This window comes from Trachurus trachurus (genome assembly GCF_905171665.1).
Source record: "Trachurus trachurus genome assembly, chromosome: 4".
In the NCBI taxonomy this organism is placed as follows: Eukaryota; Metazoa; Chordata; class Actinopteri; order Carangiformes; family Carangidae; genus Trachurus; species Trachurus trachurus.
The window spans coordinates 18948349-18975263 of record NC_139898.1 but is presented as its reverse complement, the minus strand read 5'-3'; the positions used below and the strand labels follow the sequence as shown (position 1 = coordinate 18975263).

At 39.1% G+C, this 26915-nt stretch overlaps 1 protein-coding gene across 3 annotated transcripts in view; it reads right to left on the bottom strand.

Moving 5' to 3' along the window:
- Nucleotides 1-26915, bottom strand: part of adgrl2a (adhesion G protein-coupled receptor L2a) — a 95974-nt gene that overhangs the window by 37242 nt on the left and 31817 nt on the right. For all 3 annotated transcript variants that reach the window (XM_083970747.1, XM_083970745.1, XM_083970746.1), the window contains exons 3-4: nucleotides 16771-16984; nucleotides 5236-5345 (exon numbers count right to left, since the gene is read on the bottom strand). In XM_083970747.1, the coding sequence (XP_083826873.1) occupies nucleotides 5236-5345; nucleotides 16771-16984 (324 nt within the window). The remainder of the gene's footprint in view (nucleotides 1-5235; nucleotides 5346-16770; nucleotides 16985-26915) is intronic.

Here is a 26915-nt window from a genome sequence, read left to right as displayed (position 1 = left end):
TATGTAATATCATCGATGGCAACTTCAGTCAGGTTCAACGTCTGACATTCACAACGAAAGAGTATTTGATTTTTGTTTGATAAACAGGGAAGTAAGTCTGGGCTTCGCGTTGGAAATAACAGACAAGTCCAGAAAATGATATCCTTTCAGTTTGAAATATTTCAAGTTGGATTATAGATCAATAAACACAATTTCTGAGACTCAAGGCCATTGTGTTTCCAGAAGCGTGATGTACTGGTTTGTTTGACGAGCCAAACCAAGATGCTCAAACTTTAAATCTACCCACCACCATGTACCATGCAAAATCTGTGAAAATGACAGCTATCAATTTTCCTTGTTTTTCTTAATTTCTTGAAATAAAGTTACATTTACAATAATAGTTAATAACATTTAATGTAAATATCTTTACAAATAAACAAATAAATTAATTACTTAAATTTTTTTAAATTCCATAATGGACCAATGTTACACCTGATTCCTTAAAATAATTATCGGCTCAACACTAATCTAACACCCATATGCACATCTAACTGTGGCCTTATCAAGGAAGCAGGTAATCAGTGTAACTCACTGGAGCAAAACACACTAACATAGACTATGTGCAGTCACTTTTTAATAATGTATTTAATTCCACATTAGGTTATGCTGTGTTTTAATTAGTTTGAGTTATTTTTGCTCTTTTCAACACAATACTGCAATAATTTAGCCAACATGGGCACATTCAAACAAGGCACTCTGAAGGCAACTACACTAGGAATCATTACCAAGTCCATTAATCTGACATGTCAGTGGCAGTTTAACATAAAACAGATCACAAAACTTAAATAGTTTAGTAAAATAACAAAAAAAAAGAACACCAAGTGCATTAGCATTGCATTAAAATAGCAAATTATTTTTAACTGTAACAAAAAAGACTGAACATTTAAGAAAGTCTGCACAGCTAAAAGATATTGCCAAAAAAAGAAGAAAACAAATATATATACATATATATAAATTAGACACATCTCTTGGGTTAATCTGAAGCCTAGGTCCGACTGCTGACACTCTGTGACTTCAGAAACAGTGACGACTGAGATCAGAGATCTGAGTTCAGCTTGACAACTGCTCTGCTCGCTGCTCATTTAGCACATTGTCGACAATACCAGGGAACAAGGATGGGCCAGAGAAAAGTAAATGCAGCCATTCAATTCTACTATTATATGTGTACACAAAACACGGAGAGAAGTATCATTACAAAAATGTTCAGCCACTTTTTATGACATGATTCTGAGGCTATTCAACAGTAAATGAAGGTTATTGATTTTAATTGCTATGAAATGTCTTTGACATAAAATGTTATTTCTTCTAGTGTGGACTGAATTGTGACACATTGCTGTTTGACATAGCTTCATTTGAAATGTATTCTTTCAACAATACAGTAACTGGTTGAAACAGTCAAGATAGCAATCTCACATGTAAAGGCTACAAACAGCAGTTTTTTCTTTTTTCTTTTTTTTTGCCCTTGATCTGAGTTCCTATTGTTTTTGTTGTTGTTGTTGATGTTTTTTGTTGTGTCCTTCTTATATATTAGTCTCTGATGGCTTCACAGGCTCTTACTTTGAAATACTAAATGTAGGCCTATACATTTCAAGCCAGTATGCATTGTGGGATAATTTGAACATTTGAATCCAAAATTAGGTTTCCCTTGAATCCTGCAACCCTCCAGCTCCCAATTAGTGTTGGTTCATATCGGAATTTGAATCTGTTGTAATTGTCGAGTCTGACCTAGGCTTCAGTGGCAAAAAAGAGATTCAGAGGGATCCGTAAATAAACGCACGCCATTCTGCAGAGGAAATTCAAATGTCTTGCAGCTAACTAAGAGATCAAACATGGATAGGAAGCAAAGAAATTAACAGCAGTTGAGCTCTCAGAAGCTGCCTCAGCCCCATGAAACAGAGGACAGAGAGAAAGAGAGAGAGAGAGAGAGAGAGACAGAGAGAGAGAGAAAGAGAAAGAGAGAAAGATGGCGTGAAGGAAATCTGGAAAGAAAAGGAAGAACACATGACGGAAGACCTGATGGTGTTAGTGGAAATGTAAAAATTTGAATAGCAATCAGTGTGATCAGAAATAAGTCAGAGGATGAAGAGAGTGAGTCAGATAGCCACGGAGGTTTTCCTGCAGATTGCACAGGGAAGAGAGTCAGTCACTTTTAATATAGCAACATCAAAACAACAGACATGAGACACATCCCAACCCACACTAACCCCACAGACCCTAAACTTCTCCCACTAAATACACTTTCTAGCAAACTCCTGCTTTCTATGAACTATAACTAATCATATTATGAAGGATATTAATTATCACTGTTAGTAATCAGGTGCTCCGTCTTGAACTGAACGTCTGTCGTCAACTGCAGACTGAGTTAGTCGCTCCAGTGTTAAAATGAAGCATCATGTAAACCACACTGAATAAAAAAGGGATAAACTCGGATACAAAAACAAAAAACACCAAAGGGGACCAAAAACTCATGCTGTTACAGCTTAACTTCATCTTTTATAATCTGGCCACCGCTGTCACACAGAGCTGAGGGTTTACTGTGCATGAGCATGTGATGAAAAGTGAAAATATACGCATAAGCACTGTTTATGCTCACCAGCACAATTCTATAGTTTTATAAAGGCAGAGCAGGGATGGCAACTTTTTTTTTTTCGGTCACAATTTCAAAATATCTTGCACAGAACAGGCTTAATGAAGAAATGTCTTGGCTTTTATGTTGCCCAATTCAAGCTATTACTAGAGCCAATTCAGCGGGTGACTCAGTGCCAGGTGAAGGCAAAATTTATTTCCTTGGCTGGAACATGAAGATAATGTGGCTAATGAGGGCAGTTCATGACAAGAACCAAATAATGAAGCCAAAGGATGGGAATGCTGGAAATGTAGGCAACTTGTTGCAAAGACCACTTGCACAGAAGTGGAAAATCCAGAATTGCTTGTGAGATTATGCAAAGGCATAGACAATAGGGTGAATTAAGTGGCATACTGCATTCAGTCCTTGCCAAAAAAACATCTGTTTATCATATTATAGTCTTTAACAGTTTGCTGTATTTCACGGGGCAGATGAAATTTGAGGGGCAGTGGTCACTAGTCAAAATGAGGACACTGTCTGCACTGCAGTCCAGTCGTTGATCAGCTTAATGGGGATTTATACGTTTTCTTGCAAAACAACTTCTCAAGTCTTGTTTCCTGGCAAATCCAGTGGATGCTAAGCTCCTGATTCACTGCAGTGTTTTTAATCACAAATCGTGGTATTTGGCATATGATCTATTCCATCAGAAAACTAGAAAACTGCACTAAGGTCTTTGCTGTCCTGTCTGAAAACTGCAGTGGGGGTTTGCACTGGCATGGAAAAGCTGAGTTAATCTTCTCCCTATGCTCGTCTCTTTTCTACTACGTCAGTGTAACTCTACAAAATGATTTGAGGTATATGAATTCTTATTTCAGGGCAGAGGAGACAAAGGATTGGTGGGAGGAAAGCAACAAGACACAGAACTTGCCTATATATCACAATCTATCACAGTTTACAACAGGACTTGAGTGGGAAAGGCTGAACTGGGCTTGTGTGGACTGGATCAGACTGGGAGAACACTAAGCACTTACCAGGGCAGTTGCGATAGGATACATTCTGTGTTCTTGGTCCTATTCTGGTTGGGCATGGACCTTGAGAAGCAAAAAGATGGGGCTACAGACATGCATGTTTGAAACTGCTTAGAGTGAAGAGAGGACCTGTTTGGATTTGTTTTTACTGGTGTTAGACGGACTTGACCAGGGTTGGAAGTCCTTGGGCAGAAGTTTTATTTTTCACCACACTCTGCTTGGTGCAAGAGGGAGGCCATAGACAATCATAACAGTGGGTGGACATGAGTGCACCTTGAGGCTAATCCCACTATTAAGGTTTGAGGTAACACAGCAAGACATGAGATCAATACTTCACTTAACTATGAGGCAAGTAAGAATAAAGACAACAAAAAAAGCCAAAGGAAAAACAAGCAGTTGGGCATTTATGGTGAGCCTACATGATTTGGATTTGCTCGATAAAGGCGGCTCAAATACTCATTATTGCTTATTCCATTTTTAATTACAGGTCCTCAAAGCCTTGGATAGGTTAACCTTTAAGTTGTAATGAGTTTCGCCATCTAATGATGTTCACTAATGCATACAGACTCAGCGCTGAGGGTGAGAGCTTGGACGACAGGTACACTGGTAATGAGCAATGTAGAACTGATGTGTTAAATATAAAAAGTACAGTAGAAGAAAAGTGCATTATTCATGTTTGGGCTTAATTTCCAGTTTCAGCGCATTTAAAACTGAAACAAATCCTAAGGCATCATCAGTGTGCAAAACACTCATTTAAATCTACAAAAGCTGCCAAATACTATCCTCCCATCACTCCCACTCTAATTATTTCAATTCTACCTGATTAGTGATTCTGGCAATTCATCTAAATCTTTGTCATTAATCAGTTTGTAAAGGTTACACGGGGGAATTTCCTTCACAAATTGCAAATGAACATGGCAGCTTAAAGGACAAAGGAGAATTTTAATGCAAAGGGCAATCTAAAGATTGTTTGGGAGCTCAGTGGCGATGAATATTTTAGCATCCATGAAGGAGACAAAATGTTAACACTATCTCTTTAGATGAAATATTACCTTGTTGACATACGAGTGGAGCCATTCTGTTCTGTTACATAATGAAACATCTGTTAACATATTTCAACACCTGTTGTATGGATGTGTATTAAGCCATCAAGGTGAGCTGTGTTTTCTCCTGATAGACTTCTCCGTACAAGACTTGAGTAATGAAACACACGCTTGCCATCACGGAGAGTCAGCACGACTTCCTCTACCCTCCCTATAGTCTGCTACCACATAACCAGGCTCGTTGATCCGCTGGAAACACGGTGAGCACATCAATAATAAAGGCAGTACAGAAAAGGACCAAAGGGTTTCACAGGTCATATTTCATGAAAAGTTCATGGTGTGACACAGATGGAAGAAGAGACAGAGGAAAATGGTGCTGGAAGGTGTTGCAGACGAGGAGAGCAGACTGTCTGAACAAGGCACAGGGAAGAAATGGGACAGGATATGATATGTCACAAAGAGAGAGGGGGCAGAGACGAAGAGAGAAACTGAGGATGTGAGGGTGGGGGAGAGGGGACGAGGGGAAGTCTTCAATTCATGACAGAAGGGTCATACTTACTGTAGGGCACACACTCATACTGGACCTCCAGGTATTTGTAGGTTCCCGGGCAGGGGTCAGGGAAGACATCTGAACCTGTGATCACGATGCACTGGGTCCGATTGTTGCATCTGTCAGGGGTAAAACAGAAACACATTCAACAACATGATCAAACACTCTTGTGCCTGTATGCACAAGATGCAAGTAATGCAAGTATGTTCAAGCAAACCACACAAAGGTATTAAATGCATACATGTTAATACACTGTGGAGCACAGGCCCCTTCATAGTGCATAGAAAATGAATGTTCTTAACTCATGTTCAAGGTGTAAAATTTTAACATTCACCAAAAAAAGAAGCTAATAGCAAAAAATAAAGGTGAACTGCTGTTTCTCAGCAGAGGCGCCATTTAGGCTGCTTACAATAAAGTCAGGGCCAACTCGGTTGCTTTGAACCCAGCACTCACCTACTGTGTCCTCTTAGCTATGTGTACAGTATAAAAGAGGTGCTTTGTGTGCTGCACAAGTCTGAATGACTTTTTCAAGAGCTCAGATAATCTGTATGAATGTGTATAGGCCAATGGAGGAATCCAAAAATGCTCCACGTCATTTTGCATTATTACCTGTCTAGTCAACAACTGGCCCACAGTGTACTACATTCCTGAATAAATCCTTTCATTTAAAGACACTTTTGTGCTTTGACTAAGCCTACTCTTCAACATTTGTCCTTGCTAGTTGTGATTAAATCCAAACCAGCTCCTGCATGTGTGTGTGTGCGCGCGTCGCGTAATACATACAACTGTTTTCTTGCAGTAAATAATAAATTGCAATTAAATGCACATGTGCAGCACAAATCAATGCCAAAAAAACAAAAAACAAAAAAACAAACAAAACAAAACAGATAAAGCCCCTATTCACACTGGACAATTGCACAGGGACCACATGTGATTTCACCCCCGACCCCATTGGTGTGTGTGGTGGGGGCGCATTCGCACAGGATAAACAAAAGTGTGTGTGTGTTTCACTCAAATGTCCCGACTTATTGATCTGAGCTTGTTCCTTCTCTGAAAGGGTTTACATACTGAGTAGCTAGATGAGGCTCTTGAATTTGCACCCAAAATGCCATCAAAGGTCTCATTAATGATTACCACTGCCGCCTCCGTAATTTTAGACGCAAAATACCAACATGCTCATCAAAGCTAAGCTTGAAATTATATATTTAAAAAAAGAGAAATCCTGTGTTTTTGCAATCATGCAGTGCATATGTATTTATTTGCCATTTCATCAGCCCCCTTGCAGCAGTGTCAAAAGTTAATTCTGGTCCCTGCCTTTAACATCTGGAGAGCAGACAGTCTAATTGAGCCTGTGGTGCGCTCTGAGGCCCGGGGAATTGCAGGTGACCACCCTTTTGCTGTACTGAAATCATGATAATGACATCAATACCCCGAGCAAGCCGTACTCGCTACCAAGGGGACTTAAAATTCTATTGGCAATGTGAGGAGCCAGATCAATAACTCTGTTCTGCTGATTTAGCAGGGACCAGAGATGATATTTGTTTCTTCTTATCACAGACCTGTGTGCCCATTTACAGCAGATCATTGGAAAATGTATTACTGGTTGCATTGTGTTGTGCTTTGGGTTTTGCCTTTGCTTTGGGCTGCTGAGGTAATCACTGCTTTGTGTCCAAATGTTATTAATATAATATTAGGTAGTGCAATGGAACAGGAGGGAGTTGGTTTACTCTTGAGGTGCGCAGCGCTGAACAGACACAGAGGGCTGGAAATTCATGTTCCTTAGGTGTCAAACTGAATACAGCCACAATTTAGCAGCATACCATGAAGGCAAGCAGTATATTGTGGTTTTACGACATCAAAATTTAACCAGCAACTTAATCAAACGGCTCCTGTGTTCAAATGAGAAACTCATTAAATCACAATAACGGCAGGAAATATAATTAGCCTTTACATTTACATTTACATTTATATTCAGTACAGAACGGAGACCTCAGAGTAAGCTCCAAGCACTAAATCTGTCCAGTAAGACAAAGTGCAAGGAGTTCAGGTAAAGAAGTGCACAGTAAAAGTGAGTTAGGTGTGTTAGGGGAGGAGGTGCAGAGGTTTTAGAAGATAGAGAGGGACGCTCCTGCTCTGATGACATTTGGTAGTTTGTTCCACCATTGGGGGAACCACAAACAAGAACAGTCTGGACTGAGATTGCCTTGTGTACAGGGGATGCCAATGCCAGACGATTTTCCACGCATGGACACAGTGGCCGAGGAGGAGCATAAGCCTGTACAATGAGCCATTTTAAGGTTGATAGAAAACCAGACGTGCCACCACATTCTGGACCATCTGCAGGGGTTTCAATGCGCATGGAACCAGTACAGATGGTCCAGTGTGAGTCCACAATACACAATACCATGACAGCTTCCTCTTTCTTTTGTTCTATTTCTTCCTTCCAGCTTGGGCACCTATTAACACTTTTTTTTGTCTAATGCATTTGACAGAGAGTGTTATTTATTTAAACTTTGGCAGTATTGCTACAACGTATTATATCACATAATCATTTGTGTTATTATATTTGAATGTATCTGAAGAAAAAAAATGTGCAAACTATGTGTGAAAAAGATGATATCTTTTCAGAAACACTTTAAAAACACATTTATATACTTTTTATGTCAGTGAGATATTTTTGGCAATGTTCATTGCAGTAGGCATAATAACACATATTTGTGTCTACATTTCTGCCTGTGCATCTGTGTTTAGTGAGGGTCTCAAGGGGCATTTCACTTTATTAATGACCTTCACGTGTGATAACAGATGATAATATCAGCATATTGTATTTGTTTTATGGAAATGAATTACTGTTTTGGAATTAAAACATGCACCTCATGCTGGGCCCATAATGCGGCGCTTGTTTTTGTGGGTAATATTTCATGACTCTGCAGTACTTTCCATATATTATATGGTCACTTTGATGATTCTGTCCCGTTTGCTCATGCATAAGCATATGATGCAGGAGCAATATAAATTACAGTGCTTTATCTAACAGATTCCAATGAGACCTGGGAATGAATGCGTGGTTTATATCAGCAATATGAAACAGAATGATATCAAAAATAAAATTCATGACACTAATGAGACATAGACCTGCCATCGTTTCTCAGGCAAATCTATTAAACAACAGGACATAAGCACTGGGGAAAAAATACCTCATATTTCTTTTGAAACAATGTTGACATAAGTGTTGATAGCTCTTTCTGATATATTGCCCTAATTTTAGAGCTGTGGAACAGGGGCGCCCTCATCTATGGGATTGTGCGACTCTGATGCCGTCTCATCTGTGAAACCTCGGGCATCTCTTGAGACCAATTGAAAAAGCCCTAATGACTTCTTCTACGCATAGACCCTGCCCCTCCGATTGAGGGAGAGCATGTAATTGAAATTCTTCCCATAAAAAGTTCAGTATTTGGGCCTGCCAGGGCACAGGTCTCAAAGTGCACACTAATTAAATACATGTAAAATATGATATCTCTGACTATCTTTTGATAGTCTGAGGCTATATAGTAATTAATCATGTACATAATGAATATCAAGTCAAAGGAAGCTTTTCTCCAGAGTGAAACATTATATTTCTATAAATACCTAGACTGCTCGATAGGATTTTATTGAAGCAAAAGTGAAGAGATTACTAATTTATTTTATCATGTAATGCTAGAGAAAGAGTAATGAACCAGTTGGAGATGAAGCTCATCAAGAAGATTTAAATTGTGAAGTTACCTTATTCGCAAGTGGAGACATTATTGTTTAATGTTTCTGTTTCAACTCAAATCAACAAAAATATACAAATACAAATAAACAAGCTATATCTATCATTTTATATTTCTTTTCTCTATATACACAATATAATTTAGTTGCTTCAGTAAAAATGTTCTCAGACTGCCAAGAAGTCTCAATGTTAGTATTTATCTATTTTTTAAGCAAAATGCAGGACAGAGCTACTTTGTGTTTTGATTGCCTCCATTTACCCAAACCGGCCTGTTAATCACAGTGAAGTATTACAAATGTAATCCCACCACATGTCTGACCTTTTTGGGAGAGGCAGACATTAGTACAATTAGAGTGTCATAGAAAATGATACTTGGGTTTGATGTAAATCTCCTTTAAAAAGCACTCAGCTTTGCTCTGTCAGCAGCTGACACTCTGCTGACCGAGGAAAGGGGTGCGATACGATGCCAACAAGGTGTAACTGATAGCATTTCTGATACCATGTATCCACATGCAATTTAACCTTTTCTACTGCCATCATAAAACATGTCAGAAGAATAATTGGACATGAAGATAATGTGCCAAATTAATAATGTCTTGAATGCTACAAAATGTATTTCCACTGACAAATGTAGTAGGTCTAAAGGGTCTTAAGACTGCGAGAACCATTGTAATTCAGATCTGCTCTTGGCTCTTCGCTAATCCATTTCTCAGAAACGTGATGCTTGGTGATGCTCGGTACAGTAGATCAGTGTAAGCTCTGCCTAGATGTGCTACTCTAACATGTGTAAATGAAGCAGTTTATTTATATCTACTACATTAGCTTTCATATAATTGACAGATATACAGTATTTAGTAACATAAACACATCGGCAGTGTTGTTATTATAGTGTGCTCACCAGAAGCATTGACGAGTCTTTATTTGAAACTGTAAAATGCATGCCGATGCTGACCATTCTTTAAAAATCTCCTGTCAAAATGTTGATTAAAAAATACATGAGGCTATCTGTATTTATACATGTATATTATATAGATTTTATTAATGCCTCTAATGAAAATATATCTCCTGCTGTTGAAAATCCACTTATCATTCAGGGAAATTCTCAGCGCTCAGTCTACCGAGCCATATACTGCTCTCTGTAAACAGCTTCTAGTCCCCTGTTCACAAATAAAGTACAGAGTAATTTACAGCTTTAAATAATATTCTGTGTTTAATCATAAATACATTTGTCTTTACACTGCTTTAAAATTAAACCTGTGTGGAACGTCATGGAGGTCCTTCATAATCACTTAACTTTGCCACTGTGACATGTGCTGCTCATGTGACACGACCAGTTAAACTCAGGATAAGAGGTTCTTTGATTGTTAAATCCTAGATTGCTTTATCCCCACTTCCTAATTTTGTAACCCCCCCCCCCCCCCCCCCAAACACTCCAGAGTTCAAAAAGCCAGAGCAGCTACTTTGAATTTGCAATATAAAAAATAGCAGCAGCTGAAAAAAACACAAAACAATCGCTGTGTAACTGGAGGAGAAAGGCGACATGAGTGAGGGGAGCACATTACAGAAAAAGGCACAATCTACTTCCTGGTGCTCCCAGTTTGAATTTCAATCAAATTAGCATCTCTTAAACTCAAAGTGACCCGTCTAGCTCCATTTCATCTGAAATGCTGATGAGGTTCATGGCACAATTATCAAGGCAGACATCTCTCTCAAGAGGCAAGCCTGTTGATAGCAGACAGACCATTGAAAAATTAAATCATTTCCAGGGCCACAGAATGGCAGTAAAGGAAACAATCTGTTGCAAACAGAACGCAAAACAGAAACGCCTGCACACACACACACGTACATTACACTTATAATCACGCTCGATATCAGTATATTTGAACCATTTACTAAGGGGGTGGCCCAATAATGTTTCAGGAAATAGGTCGTTAGAAATTAACCATTAGCATCCTGCTTTCAACTTTCAGTCTGACCCAATATCCGTGTAGGACATCCCTTAAACTTGTAATTACTGTCATATGCTTGTGTTTATGCTATATTTACTGGAGCTGCCAATGGTGCTCAAAAGGGGGATTCCGGGCTTTTATAGTCAGGAGAAATGCTGTCTGACTCACATCCGTCCATCAACTATTGATTTTTAAACCAGTGAGGGTAATAGTCATGCCACTGAAGTCAATGGAGATACTACTGTGACTGCAGGTTGAAATGTGACCTTTATAACACAGCAGAATGCAGAGGTAGCACACCCAAGCATGAGGCCAAACTACAGTAACGACAAACAACAATGACAATGAGTGAGTATGGAGGAAAACAAGTGTTATGCACTTGTTACATCTGTAATTACTTACTTACTAGAAAACGTACTAGAGGACATCATTTAACATCATTGGTGGAAAAAGTGCATCTTACAAAAATTACTGATATTGAGTTAGTATTTATGAAAAATGTTTAGCCATGGTAAATATGATTATTTTGTATCTTATGGACACTCAAAACACAACATTATATGTAGATAAAATAACCAGATAAGATTGCTTGTGCTAATCCTGTCAATTAAACAGCTGCAAAACCAAGGTGCTTTCTCACAATGGTGCAACAATCAAGTGCAAATCTAGTATCACCATAAACAGCTATTGGTTATTGATTTACAAGATTGCCCACAACAGACTAATGCATTCAAGGTGAAAATAACACAGTATAATCTCTTGGCTGTTCACAGCAAATATCATCATATCGACCAACCAAAAACAATGTTATTACAGTAATAAAACTTTTTTTATGATGTTAAACCTATTTTAAAAAATCTATTCTTGCATATTTTAATGAGCAAAATAAAAAAGTTGTTTTCTCAGATCATTTGATTTTGCGAGTGTCCACAACAGTTTGCTTGATAAGGAGCACTGACAGCTTCATGCACTTTTTAATTTATCGCTATAGTCTTGAGTAGAGAACAGTTTCATGGCTCATGAACTTGTGTGAAACGCCCAAGCTGAATCTGGATCTCTATGAAATCTTAATCTGCTGTGCTTTAAATAAACACCAAGACTGTGTGTACGGAGAGGCAGAACAAGGCAGTGTGCTGTCAGGCGGCAACAATGGAGCTCCTCGGAGAGCCCTGCAAGCAGTCCTGTCACTGATATAAATAGTGTAAGCGGCATCATTTAGTCTCCAGAACCGCCTCTCCCTTATTGACAAGAACTTGGAAAATATGGTTGATTACATCCTAATGTCATTGGGTCACTTCAAAATTACAATTCAGCTGTCACCTCCCTAATTAACTTCAATACATTTGTAAAAACCACATTCAAGCTGTTCCAATATAAAATTGAACATTTTTAAGTACACAGTGGTGACTGGCAATAATCATGATAATTAATTAACGATTAATGATGCAAATCCACTCAGTCTACCTTGTAGCTGTCCTGTAATCCCACTGATGAATTTCACATCCTCTGTTAGAGAGCCATCTGCATTGATCATTCCTGTCAATGATACGCTCCTTAGAAAACCCATGACCCACACGCATGGCAGGACCCGTCCATGTTATGTTACAGCAATCAATGACTTTGTCATTGAATACTTGGAATGAAGCTCATTAGTCAAAGAAAAAATCAATAGGTGTAAGCCACTTATTCATATTGTATATCTGTATATGCTGTTTTTGAGGGAATTATTAGTCATGATGTGTCGCTGTCATTTTAACTACTCCTCAAGCTTCTGTGATAAGGACTCGTGGTCACATTTAAATCAATAACAACTAGGCACCAGATGGTTAGTGCATGTCCGAGAAAATGTGGTTGAAAATAATATTTAAAAATATTTAAATGACAGTGTTAATCTGGTATACATTATCTGTGTGGTGAGAATGACTTGTGGTTGCAATCATCATCATTATCATCAGTGCAGATGAGGAAATGTAATTATTAAAAACTAAAATCCTAAAAAGAAGAACATAAAAATATCACCCCGCTGAATATTATTATCAATGAATTAATTATTTCAAACTGTACTGCCATGCAGTTCCACATCTGCTGGGGAGGTGTCCACGTGAAAAATTCCTGTACAGATTATCACCCACTTGAGTCGACTAATTGCTTGCAGCTGAATGTTCTAATTGAGCCACAACAGTCCTTAGGCTATTTTCATAAAATCATTGTGCTCATGAATATAATATGCCAGCCAGATATAAAAACAACTTGGAGTGCCAACAGGATCTATCAAACTCAGTGAAGCCTCAATCCAATTCTCCACACTTCAGGACCACATCAATTTTGGATGTTTAAAAAGTGAACACAGTCTTCCACACAAGTGCTAATGTGATTTTTTTTCCCACACACTTAAATTAGTAGGCCGGGTTAATTATAGCAACAAATATATTTGGCTCTTCAATCCTTTATTGATGTCAACTCTACAGTAGGAAATACTAGTTTCTCCATACACTGTGTGTGAGTGTGTATGGCTGCCCCACATATGGAAACTTTCAGCAGAAGCCGCGGTGCAGACCAGAGTTTTGACTTGTGGAGATGGTGATGGACTCAGATCTTGCAGCGATGAAACAAACACCGCATTCCAAAAAGAAGGGAAAAAAATCACCACATTTCTGGGAAAAGGATGATTATTATTGGCAGCAGAACTATTGTTTCATTACATTTGCTTCCTATTTTAAGTCTATTCCTGTAAATAAATGGACAAAACAAAAAAAGGCACTAATGAGTCCCATATGCAATCACAGGCTTTTGTCAAGCTGTCCTATTTTCATGTCTGTTTAAAGGCTCTGATTGTGCGAACACACTTTTGATATATACTGTGTGTGTGTATATATATATGTGTGTGTGTGTGTGTGTGTGTGTATATATATATATATATATATATATATATATATATATATATATATATATATATATATATATATATATATATATATATATATATATAGGAATGTGTTATATATATAGGAATTGTACATCTTCAAATCTATGGTTCATACTAATCTTTGCACAGATAAAAGTTATTATTTGCACTTTCTTATTTTGGTATTTCATGTAAATTCTTGTGAGATTCTTTTTGTGCAATTGAATTGATCCCAGACCTCTTGTATCACAGGACTTCTTGTTAGAGCACACATATTTCTCTCTGCTCTCAGCACAATAGCTCAGCCATTACACTGAAATGCTTTAAAAACACATTTAATATAACATCTGAACTACGGCCTCTGGCGCGCTCAGGATATGCACATGAGGAATGAATGCGAGTCCTCCAAAGAGGCTGGTGGAGAGCTTTTGGACGGGACTGTTTGGGATTTGTTGTCGGGCGGCTCCTGCTGGGTCGGTATTTGTGCTTCAGTGGGCTGTTTTTGTACGAGCAAGGCTGAGGGCAGCGTAATACACAGGGTCACAAGCAGGGAGCAGGCAGGCTGCAGCCTTTCAAGACAGACAATGTGAGTCAGCTATCTGACTTCATCAAATAGGGCTTGACAATAAACCCCCTGAATACAAGGGCTCTACTGTTTTATTTCATTATTTTTTATTTCCCAAGGCGACTTTCCGGAGTTGCTGACGGTCTCATACCGTCCAATATCTCTCTCTGTGGCACTCATATGTCATTCCATCCTGCACACTTTGGCTCAGATGGCATACCTATGTGACAACTGGCCTGTATAAGGTCTCATGTATACAGTGTTACCAGTGGAACCCCGCCGAGGTGCGTGTGTGCGTGAGCAAGAACATGTACCTCCGTGGGTTTGTTTTCCACTCTAAATCATCCTTCTGTCCACATGAATGATAGCTGCAGAGACAGTGGCTTGTGGGGCATCTCCGTGGTCAGTGATCAATCAGTGGGAGTTTAAGAGGTATGGGGCATCTCTAAGTTGGTCCTGCTATGTGCTCTGTTCTTAATCTAACCAACTGGTTTTACCAAAGGGCCAGAGGGGCAATGGGCTGTTGTTAAGGAAATGGTAACAGATATATTCAAATCCTTTGACTGAGAAATGAATAAAATTGTCACACTATAAAACACATTGTTGCAAAAATATAGTGGCAATAAAATGTGATTGAAGTACTGACAGCGCAGTTACAATTCTCTCTGCTAATGTTATTTACTAATTATTACATATTATACTTATTATTATTTTTTACATGAATCAGTTTAATATTGTGCAATATTGTAATGTTTTATCCTATAAATTAATACATTTGAGAAACACTGTAGTTGCCAAGAAGAAGCTAATTTCAGTTTGCCGTTGGCTGGTTTAATCCATGACAATGCATCATATTTAGAAAAAATTATCATATATTTTTTATGTACAGTGTTTATATGAAAGAAACCAATTATCGCAGCTGTCAAGTAAATAGAGAAAAGTGAAAATGAACAATGCAAACAGTATTTGTCCCTGACTGTGAAGCAAATAAGTAGTGAACCAGAAATACTTGACTGAGGTATAAGTACGTCAAAACTGTACTTTCCTACTGCACTTGAGTAAATGTACTTAGTTGTTTTCCACAGCAGGGAAATATTTCACATGAAACACATCTTGCACTCAGATTTGAAGGTAATTAATGAAGCTCCATCTGGAATCCAAATGTTTGATGTTTATTAAAAAAAAAAAAAAAAAACTCAACCCCACACGTTTTAATGTTCTGAATTTAAAAAAACACAATACTGACGGCATGTTGCTAAAGGTCTATTTACTGATCTACAGAGGCTTAAGAAGAAGACTATCCTTTCAACATCAGCTCAATACAGACTTGTTATATCAAATCAGGGCCAGAATCTGAGGGCATGTTCGTGAGCTTTACAAACAGCCGTCAGCTTTTAGAGACCAAGGATAAGAAAAAGGTGTCAGAGTTACAAAGATTCATGACCTAGATTTAAGACTTATTAATATATTAAAAAATAATAATGAATATTCTCTGAACACACCTTTATTTTGTTTATTTCTTTTAGTCTTTTGCCACACACACACACACACACACACACACACACACTGGATTTTGCTGAGAGCACAGAGCTCAGCTTCACTAATAAGGCCAAACAAAGCTAACATTAAGAGACTAATGTGAGCACACTTAATCTAGATTGCACATTTGCAAGGCAATGTATTTAACAGAGTAAATTACAATAGACAGACAGAATTACCTGCTAGAAGCCAGATTAGATCTACAGTTAGTTAGTGGTGTTAAATGAGGAGAGTCTGAAAACAGCCTTTTCTTCATGAGAAAGCTGAATTTCACATTAATCATAACATTATTAGTGCACCGTCTAACTCTGACTCTTTTATTTTTATTCTATTTTAATCTATTTAGTTATTTTTAAATCTGCTCTTTTCTGTTTCGTGGGCCTGGTTCATCTCCCAAGTTATGATGGAGTTTCTAATTCTCTTTCGTTCAGGTTCAGCTGTCTCAGTATTGGTGCTAACGTTAATGTCTCGTGGGTTATTGATGCTGACAGGCTACTGTTGCCTTTTTCTTTTTTTTCTACTGTACACTTACATTCAGTTTTGCTATTTCTGATAAAGTAAATCAATCTCACGGCAGCCCTGTTACTCTCCTTGGAGGAAGATTTTGCTCCAAAGGAAAGGAATGCAGGAGATTATTTTAAACATGGGGAAATGGATGGCAACAGGGGCACCAGACAAAATGAAATGGTTGACTGTGGTCCAGATGTGGTTGCTCGGGGCAACTATGTGCCCGTTATTGCTGGGCCCAGTCAATTATTTTCTAAGGATGCTGTAACTCTGGCGGATACCTCATTTCTTTTTGGTACTGCACAGAGATGTCAGTGGTTTTTACCTTTGTGACATGATCTTGTAGGCATCTGGAAGATAGCAGTTGACGTTCTCCATCTGGAAAGGGTCGGCGTCGCAGATCTTGTCGTCTGTTCGGCCATAGTTGGCACTTTCAATCATTATGACATCACTTCCTGGACAACGCAGATCGATGGGGTAACCCTCACAAGACAGCTCCCTCCGCACTAAGCCGAACGGCAGGGCAGCTCGACTAAACCCTGAGGGAGAGGAGAGGGGGAGAGAGAAAAAGAGCTCTATCAGTGCAAATCGAAGAGAGAGATGTATAGTTTCGCTGACACACAGGAAGATGGAATAAAAAGCAGAAGACACAGGATGTAACAGCTGGATGTAGACAAAAACAGCTGTTTCAAGCATGTTCATTCTTTTTCTCTTAATGACGTGGCTATAACTGTTAAACAAAATGAATCACACCAGTATGTGGGCAGTGAATCTGAGCCTGAGATACATCAGTGTATTGAGTTCAGATCTCAACTGCACCAGTGAGCTAATGATGTTAGTATGTCATCCTCCATGCCTGAACTGGTTCTGGAAAAAAAATCCATAATTGTCATTAAAGTCTAGTTTGTCGGGGTAAAATGTCTGTAGCATTGTAACCCCTTATGACCGTCTATGTGCACGAGGTACACTGATACAACACTAATAACCAAATGTGACAGCTGATGTGATGGAAAAAAATGCAACTCCCTCAGGAATTGATTTTGTGATGTTTTTTTGTTTTTTTAAACAGTCCATCGCTACAGTTTTTTTCATTGCCACAGTGCTGTCCCGCATTTCAATTCAATATGGGAACACACTGTCATCACAGAGTCTATCACACTAGAGACTTGTGGTTTATTTGCAATGCTCATTTTTCTATCCAAAATGGAAAAAAAAGTACAAGCATCTGTACAACATGAGCGCAATTTAATCCACTTTGCAGTGCTGACAATCGAACTGAGGCTATTGGGAGGCTGAAAAAAGGAAAAGTTTGTGTGTGTGTATGTGTGTGTGTGTCTGCGAGAGACTGTGAGGGGGTAGGAAAAATAGAAAAGAAATCAATACTGTGGCTTTGTGCTGTGCAAACGTGAACCACGCCAAAAGCCATTCTTAAAATACAAGTCATCTACATACATGAACTGATATTTTTGGTCAGAGCAGCTTTTTGCAACTATGTCGAGTACTAAAAGAGAGTGGCATGAAGCTTTAAAAGATCGCCAGCTGTCCCTCTGCGGACTTTGACTAAACTCCTGGCAGCACTGAATAATAACTACAGTTTCCCTGCAGCTATTGGCGACCCAGTCACCTCATTGAGCCATTAAATAACAGTGTTGTTATTGTTATTATGTTGTTAGTGTTTCCAAGCGTCTATTCTCCTAATGAGGTTTAGTCTACAGTCACAGGAGAGAGAATAAAAAATGTCATTACAACTTCTCATGAAACTTCTCACTTGTCTGGCGACTGGACAAGCTGGACTGATCCATTTGTGCAGTTGTTTATCATTACAAAGCACTTTCTTTCTTTTCATGAGTCATGCTGAGACGCTCTGTTATTGTGTGGCACTCACTACAGCTCTGCTAATTTGGCCTGCAATGGCTGAGTTCATTTTACCCTATTGGATGCTTCATCAGTTAACTACCAATATAATTATCTTTGTCTGATTGAATGCTATGCTACAGTGGTAGGGAATTAGCATTCTGTGGTGTTCCCAACACCAGGAAATGCTACTGTGGTATTTCACAAAGGCAGATAAATGTCAGTTTGTATTGCCTGATCTTGTGTTTGTGCACCAATCAGGTGAAACTCCTATTTCTAAAAGGTGCTCAGTGAAGAGCTCAGAGTCAACAAAGGATATAACTGTATGGAGGAGGGCAGCTGCCCTGGCCTATCTACTCTCTATAAGACTTTATTTGTTTAGGACCGAGCTATCATAAGGGAGGGATCTTTTTATTCCTCTACTTGCTCCTTTTGACAGCAAACTTTCTCATGTGACCAATAGTCATGAAAAAGTAAAGGCTTTCAAATATGATAGGTTTCAGCCATATTTCATTTTTGCAGCTCTTTTCTCTCTGGAGTCAAAAAGAAACGCTTAAAGTGATAAACAATTTATCAGAGATGTTGGCTTGAGAGAAAAAGCCCAAGTGGGGAAAAAAAAAGAAAACATGACGTGTTAGGAACAGAACTTGACAGCCAATCTTAAGTTCATGTCAATGCACTCCAGCATAGCTCCATCAAAAATCTGCTACACCACGTGTAGAAACCATAAGAACCTATGTAAAACATCAGTCAATGCCACATTATAATTTCTATACTCAGCCCTTGACTTGAAAATGGCAGCTGCATAATGGAGACACGTCTGTTCTCCCCAGTTGTCTCATGGAAAGAAAAAAACATTTAAGAACGACCACACATGGTGCAAATGAGATATTCAAAAGCTTTTTAAAATATACAAGCTGTAGAATCGAAAAAGCTATGGCATCTATACAGCAGCATAAAGAGAAGAAAACGACATGAATGATATTATGTCACACCAATCAAGAACTGTTGTATGCCATGCAGTCTATATATCCATATACTTAATACAAATCATTCTGTTAAATTGAGAATGCAACGAACCCTGGTTTGTCATACTATAGGGGTCATCTAGGCTTCACATGGATCAATTGGTCAGCAGTTACATATGGCTGGGCGGGATGCATTAGACTGCGATGGCCTACTTTGTGGCTGGAAGTGATCTAGTTCTTTGGCCATGTGGAAGACTTCAGAGTTTGATCTCCAAATCCGCAGCCAAACCCACTGATGCTCTGTGTCCCAGGAACACTGGTAAAACACTTAAACCGCTCTGTAGAGCCTTTACAATCTCAGCTTCTGGTTTTATGATTTAGAACTGATGCAGTCGTTCTGCTTAAGTAGGAAAACAGAGGCTGGAGCAATGAGGAGATGAATGTGTGCTCCATAATACCGTTATGACTCCTACTGAAATACACTAGCAACTTTTCAACCATGACGATGACAGGCCCCTGCAATAATGGTACATTTTTTTGTTCAAAAGTCAGGAAATCAAACGAAATTGCTGTCCTCTAAGCGCATTTATTCGCCAGCTGGGTTTGTGCATCATGAACCAAAAGCATGGTTGTAAACAACCTCCGAAAGCCTTTCTCTATTGATTGGGCCCGAGGCGGAACTACTTTCTCACCCTGGTGCGGGATGGTATTTTTGGTACATGGGGAGATGAGTGACACGTACAAATCAATAGGGGGGACACCCAGTAGTCCAGGAAAACAAATTTCAATGCAATGCATGAGATGTGTGGTCTCTATTTCAAGGTCTATGGTAAAGTCATTGGTTTTCTGATGTGTTTCATAATGTAGAATTTAGTGATAGTGGCTCAGAGGAGAATTAACTTTCACAGACAATATCTGTTTTTGAAACAGCAGATTTCACACTCTGATGTGTGTGACCCCGCAACACTCGCAGCAACAACTTCAACTGCAATTTCGATATATGGAAATATCCAGTGGTTGAAACGTGCTAAAAACACACATACACATGCACTTAGATCAAAATCTCCATCTTATAAGTTCTTTTAAACTGTATAATGGAGGGTTTACTTCAAACAAATCCTCTTTCTCTATATTCATACACATAATATGAAGACACCAAAACACCATCGATCATGCTCTGCCACGACAATGCACTGCAATTACAAGAGAATAATACGATCACAGTGAATCCAACATAAACAAAATCCAATGCCTACTGTCCCACTTAACTAAATAATTTCATTATTCAAATGAGCCAGAAAGGTAATCATTATTTTGCTCAAGGGGTCATTAGCATAATTATTCAGAGAATGCATGATATGAAAATTATTTATTTTCCATAGTAAACCATGCTAAGAATATCAATGGCAATATAGAATGAATCTTAAGATATTTACTTCTCTTTTCTCCCTTTATTTTGAGCTTTTTCTTCTAAAATTACACCTTGAATTAACTCAGCAGTTCATTGGAGCAGCAGAAAGGACCTGTTGCTACGGTATATTGTGTTTTGACGGCCTTTGTACTTAGAGCTTTCTATGATCAGGAAGAGGCTGCTGAGCTACCAAAATGGCGCCACACATAGCACTAACCATTGGTGCATAGGTGCAAAAACAGAGCTGCATGACTGCAGCTGAGTGGGATTTTTCTCTTTTTTTTCAGGTTGTCACACAGACACTGTTCACATTCAAAGGGGAAATTCAGCCCTGTCCTCTTCACAGGTAGCACGCAGTTCAGACACCTCCTCAAAGTATAAGATGTTATTCTTCTAGCTTTGATGTACTTTCACTGTGTGATAGTTGCATCCAAACCCTGGAAAGAGAGATGCCTATCAAACACCAAAAGGGAGGCGGTTTACATTCTCCGCACTAATTAAACGGCACAACAGTGAAGGATCAAGGAATAGTCAGCTAGAATTCCCACCTCACAGTTGTAAGCCGCTGCCAAACCAGTCAGTTTTCAGTTTACATCCACTATCCTGACACATAAAATATACTGTATGTAGCATATAGGAAGGAGACCAGGAAAAGCTGCATTTACATGCAGAAAATAATAGTAATACCCATAAGTAATGGTTTAGTAGTCATGACAGTTAGATGATGCTTCAAATATGGTTGTTGCTGCAAAAAGCCTCACACACACACACACACATCTTCAACCTGGCAGCACAGAGGATCTATACAGTACAACCACAACAAGATTTGTGACACCAATGAAGTATCTGACCAAATGTGACAAATGGACACAATCTCCCCTAATGGTCAATGGTGCTTTTGCAAACACTATGTCACAGCAAAATTAACCTTCGACCTTTTTAATGTAAAAATCATCACTTCATCAACCTAACCTAGATAGATATCTGTCTATATGTGTAAATGTTGTCATAATTAGTGTTTGACTCCTTGAGTTATATAGCCAAAACCCCTGTTTTGCGAGGTCAAAGTGATCTTGACCTTTAATATTTGACAACAAAACTGTTATCACTTCATCCTTGCATCCAAGTGGACATTTTGTCCAGAAATTTCCTTTAAGTGTCTCTGAGATATCAAGTTTAGGAGAATGTGCCGGACAGACGGACAAGCTGAAAACATGATGCCTCCGGCCACAGCTGTCGGCATCAAAATCTCATGTGGAAAGCTCAATCCTGTGACCATGGCAACATGGTGCAGCAGAGACATTACTGGTCAGATCCTTATCATGGCCTTGTTGACACTCTACCTCATCAGCCATTCTGGTCACCCACCCATCCGCCCCCACCACTAGCAAAGCATTTCAATTCCTCTTTATCAGCTATGTGGCAAGCATCGAACTGAGCGGTGATCAGTGTCATTGTACAAAGGCAAAGCGTACCTTTGGGGCTCCCCCTCTTTCTTTCTACAGACTGAAATCAGATTGTGAGCCTCGGAAACACGGTATACTTTACAACCAATGAGCGTAAAGTAAAACTTGAGTAGTTTTGTGTTTTGCCTACTGAATAAAATATACAGTCACTCAACCTTTTGACATGTGCCTATCGTACATGTTGCTATCACACACTAGTAATTGATTTTGATTGGTGCACAGGACCTCTATTTCCATGGGTTATAGCACTTTATTACACCTATGAGGACACTCTATTTAAAGCTTCCCAGGCTGGCATTTACTACCATGTGTAACCTTTGTGATGACATCAGGCCCTTACAGAATCAGCAGCTGAAGAACTGTGAGAAATGTAAAGGGGACTCATTATGTACCGTCTCCTTGGTGCTGTAATGTTTTAATTCAATTTTTTTTTTTTTTTCCACTGATGAGCCAAATCAATTGGAAAGTGACCATCTGGTAGGATATGATTGCCACTGAAGCAGAGGTAATAAACAAGATGTCTTCCTATTTCACAGAAACGAGGAGTCATTAGGATCTTCAGCCATGTAGGGACAGTCTACCATGCAGTCCCATGAAGCCACACTATACCATGATCAATCAAAGGGACATAGATATGAAGGACATGTACACAGTTAAAATGCAGCCTCTGTACGAGTCATACATTAAGGGCAACAAAGCAGAGTCTGTCTCAATTAAACAAAATCATTACACTATTGCTCAGCACTGATTGTGTAGCATAACTTCGAGAGAAACTATTCTGCTTTTCATCAGGGCTATCTCGCATTCAGTAACTGGTTTTCATATTAAAATGACCCATGAGTTACACATGCTTCCAGAGTTAGTCCAGGGGAGAAGCAGAGGCTGATCAAAAGGCCTATTCAGCCACTCACTCTGCCATCATTGTGGCCAGAGCACAAAAGAGGTCTCCAGATTATTTTGATGTGAAACCAGATAATTTTTCTGTCGAGAGCCAATGAGAAGTGTGACGGGGACGCTCCTGACGCTTGTCATCTACCGTTAACGCAGCCCTTTGATTTTCCTCGCTGTTCTGATGGGAGCTAAACAGCTGCTTGTAAATGAGCTAGCATCTCGGCTCGGCGCTGCCATTATTCTGCACTCCTGAGCCGACAAGGTCGCTTGCTGGGGGGATTTCGGGGTGAAAGAAAAGTGTGGCCTATAGCATTAGCTCGGAGACACAGGAAACACAGCTTGAGTCCTCCAGGTTCTCCCACCCCACCCCTTTGCCACCCCACCTACTCTCTCCCCACGGTACAAGCAAAGGAAGTCTGTGAAGGAAAAGAAACCTTTAAGTCAAGACTCTTCCCACAGTGCTGATTCTATAATCCAGAGATATCCTTTACAACAGCATGTATTCTTAAGAAGTCAGGTCCACACAGGGGAGAAAAAAGAAAATATTGCATATATCCTGCAAACAGCAGGGTATGAGGTAGACTGCTGACTCTGTGTGGCCATTGTAAAAAAGAATTACACCACTGGTTTGACAGATTTTAACGTTCCTCTGAATTTCTTAACATTAACTTTAACTCAAGACTGTTTCTATTTTTTTCCACTTTGTGTGTTGAAAGCTGATGTCATTTTTGGGCATGGCTAACAGCAAACGACAGTCACTTATGCAGAGGTTTTTTCTGCTCTGTAATTCAGCCCATAACATCTGTACATTATTAAATGCCCTGACAACTGACAAACTATGACTTATGTGGCAGAGAATACATAGACACAACATCTTAGCTCATATTTATATCACAGTTCATCAGTGAGTCATTCTTTAGGAGAAACACATTGATTTTTCTTCTGTCTTTATTTCATCCATCGGCAAGACTCTCATAAAGCCATAAAGGAGAAAAAAAATGGGATTCACACATACCCATAGTGGTCTTTCTTAAAAAATATATTTTAAAAAGTAAAACACATTTGAAGCCATTTTTAAAAGAAAAAGAAATCTTCTAAAAAAAAAACACAAGAAGAAGCAAATCCCATATCACTTCATGCAGTGTCAAAATATGTGGAATACTGGTTAATGTTGAGTCTTTGAAATGTACTTGTGCGGAGAGACGAAGACAGGAACAGAGAAAGATATTGGGAGAGGAAGAGGCAGAGGCAAAGAGCAGCAGGGGAACGAGCATTCCAACCTCATTTGTATTCTCCACCATCCAATTCACTCTAGTTCATTTACATCTCTGCTACTTCCATAGCAACAGCAGGGGGGCTATCAGGAGCATCTTTGATATAGGTACATGACTCTGAAAAAGATCTTGTCATTTCTCTCTGAATAGATACCATGGAAAAAAAAAAGACTGCAATTTTTTCTCCCTTTGCTTTTGGTGTTAAAGTGGGCTTCTTTAAACAGAAATTCACCCAGTAAGAGACTTTTTTCTTTTACAATTATTCTCTTCCTCATCTCTAACCATCACTTGTAGACGCATAAGCCAGCACAGGGAGTGCTAAGAAATTTGATCCTGTAGCTTAGCACTTGATGATTTTACTGTGTTCAGACAAAACATGGACACTTGGAGAGACCAGTAGCCAAGTAAGGTTTATGTTTCTTTTTTTTCTCTTTTATTCTCTCTAATCCGGAAGAATTTGAATGGATACGAGGCATCAAGTGCTGACGGCAGAAAAAATCAAAATGCAGTGCGCCGGCAGGAAAACAGAGCCTCATCAGATTCCATGTACTCTTGTATGTAAATCAACCTTTAGGCCTAATTAAGCTCTATGGGGCTCATCAAGGTCATAAATCCCCTTTTTTCATAATGCATTATTGACTTCACATCATCTGCACATGTCGGCTGACTGCACTCGCACAAGCACACAATGTCATCTCACTGTCTAATATCGGATAGCCCTGGGGCCAGGCGGTGTGCGTGTGTCAGTGTGTATGTGTGTGCAAAAGAGAAGAGGGAGTGCTTTTTAGGTCACACAAAAAAGCAAGGACATCTTGCGGTAATGAAATGACTGCGATGACCATCAAAGAATAAATTTTGTCTCATGGTTCTTAACAGATGGTCATGGATAAATTCAAGTCTTATAATACATTTAAGATATAGACTTTTTGACCATTTTATCGAGACAACATTGAGATAAATTCAGTGCACTTTTGGAAAATCCAGGAAGTAAATGTCCCTTAAACCATGACTAAATTCAGAAATGAATGATGAGGCAAGTGCTGTGCAAATTGCAATTTAACTTGACATCCTAAATTGTGCAAATTTAAAGTGAACTCACTCCACTTAAAATGTAGTTTGTTTGATTAGGAATGAGCTGATCCCATGGGTCATCCCCAAAGAGAAGTGATATAGGGCATCCCTGAGTGATGGTGCCTTTCAGCGACAGCAAGCTCTTTGGACCTTATTACTAAGCCCTTATCAGCTACAATATTTCCGATGATACATAATGCTTCAGACTTTATATGAGATAAGGAGGTGGATCCTATTTTTTATTTTATTTTTTTTGCAAAAGGCTTCTAGACTGAATTTGCTATGTGTCTGGTGTGTATCATTTCCACAGTTTCCATTACAAATGATGGAGAAAAAAACATGGATACATTGGGTAGCCCAGACTTGCTTCTCTGCTCCAATGAAGCGTTTGATGCTCTGCGATTCAATAAGGAAGCATTTCCCAATGGGTCACCAGTGGCAGTACACACAAATGAGAAGAGTCCATCTGCTTGGTTTGCATTCCCAAAGTGCACTTCTTCAAGCAGACCACAGCAGTAGTTCCTCTCCCCGAGACTCTGCTCTCATGTGCATGCATTTGTGCCACATTATTCAGCCAGCGCTTCAAACTGACCCCCACCCGGCATTTAAATTCCCTGACCAACCTGGTAGTCATGCCCTGATGACACGACTGCTGCTCCAACTGAATTCTTATTCAAACTAGACCACAGTCCTGTCGCCCTCTAGGTTAGGTGGACTGTTATGTGACATAATGCTATTTTACTCAGTTGCACAGGCCTCTGTCTCCCGCCTCTGGATTCACTCAGGGTTACGCAAACATTCTGCACCTACTGGGTACTTATCTGACAAATAGGGAAATAATAGTATTTATTTATTTGGATGAGGTTTATTTTTTCTTCTTTTTTTTAAAGCAAAGGATTGGTAGTATTAGATTTCCTCTGGTTCAAGGATTCCATCTCACAACACTTGAAGAGAAAGCTGGCCAAGCTGAAATTGAATTTTACTCTTGTTTCAATTTATCAAGGATTTATTGGCTGCTATTCATTATAATCCAGAGGCTGAATATTATCTTGATGACCTTCCATCTCATATGTATTTTTTCCCTCTAGTGAGCTGATTGTTATAACATCCAAAAGAGCCTCCCCTCCCCAACATTTTTATTAGAAACTTTCAGATTTGGATTAACCTCATTTGAATCAAGTCCACAGACAAAGCCTGCTTCCTAACATTCTCACTCCTCCATCTGTTTCCAGCCCTCACTCTGTCACAGCAGGGGCACTTTGAAGTTCTCATTTAAGGATTTATCAGATGTCTCTCATGCTTATCTGCCTTAATTATTGTGTGTTGACTATTTAAAAATAATTTGGGGACATGTGTAGGGGGGGCATGTGTGTGATGGAAATTAGGGTACAAGAGCAACTGTTAAGGCAACGGTCCGGCTGAACTGAATCAGTATTTTGAAAGAAGCACACTTATTCTAAGAGGGGTGGATTCAACGTGACTCGCTTCATTTGATATTGATTTGTTACATTTCCACAGGGGAAATCCGTCTTTGA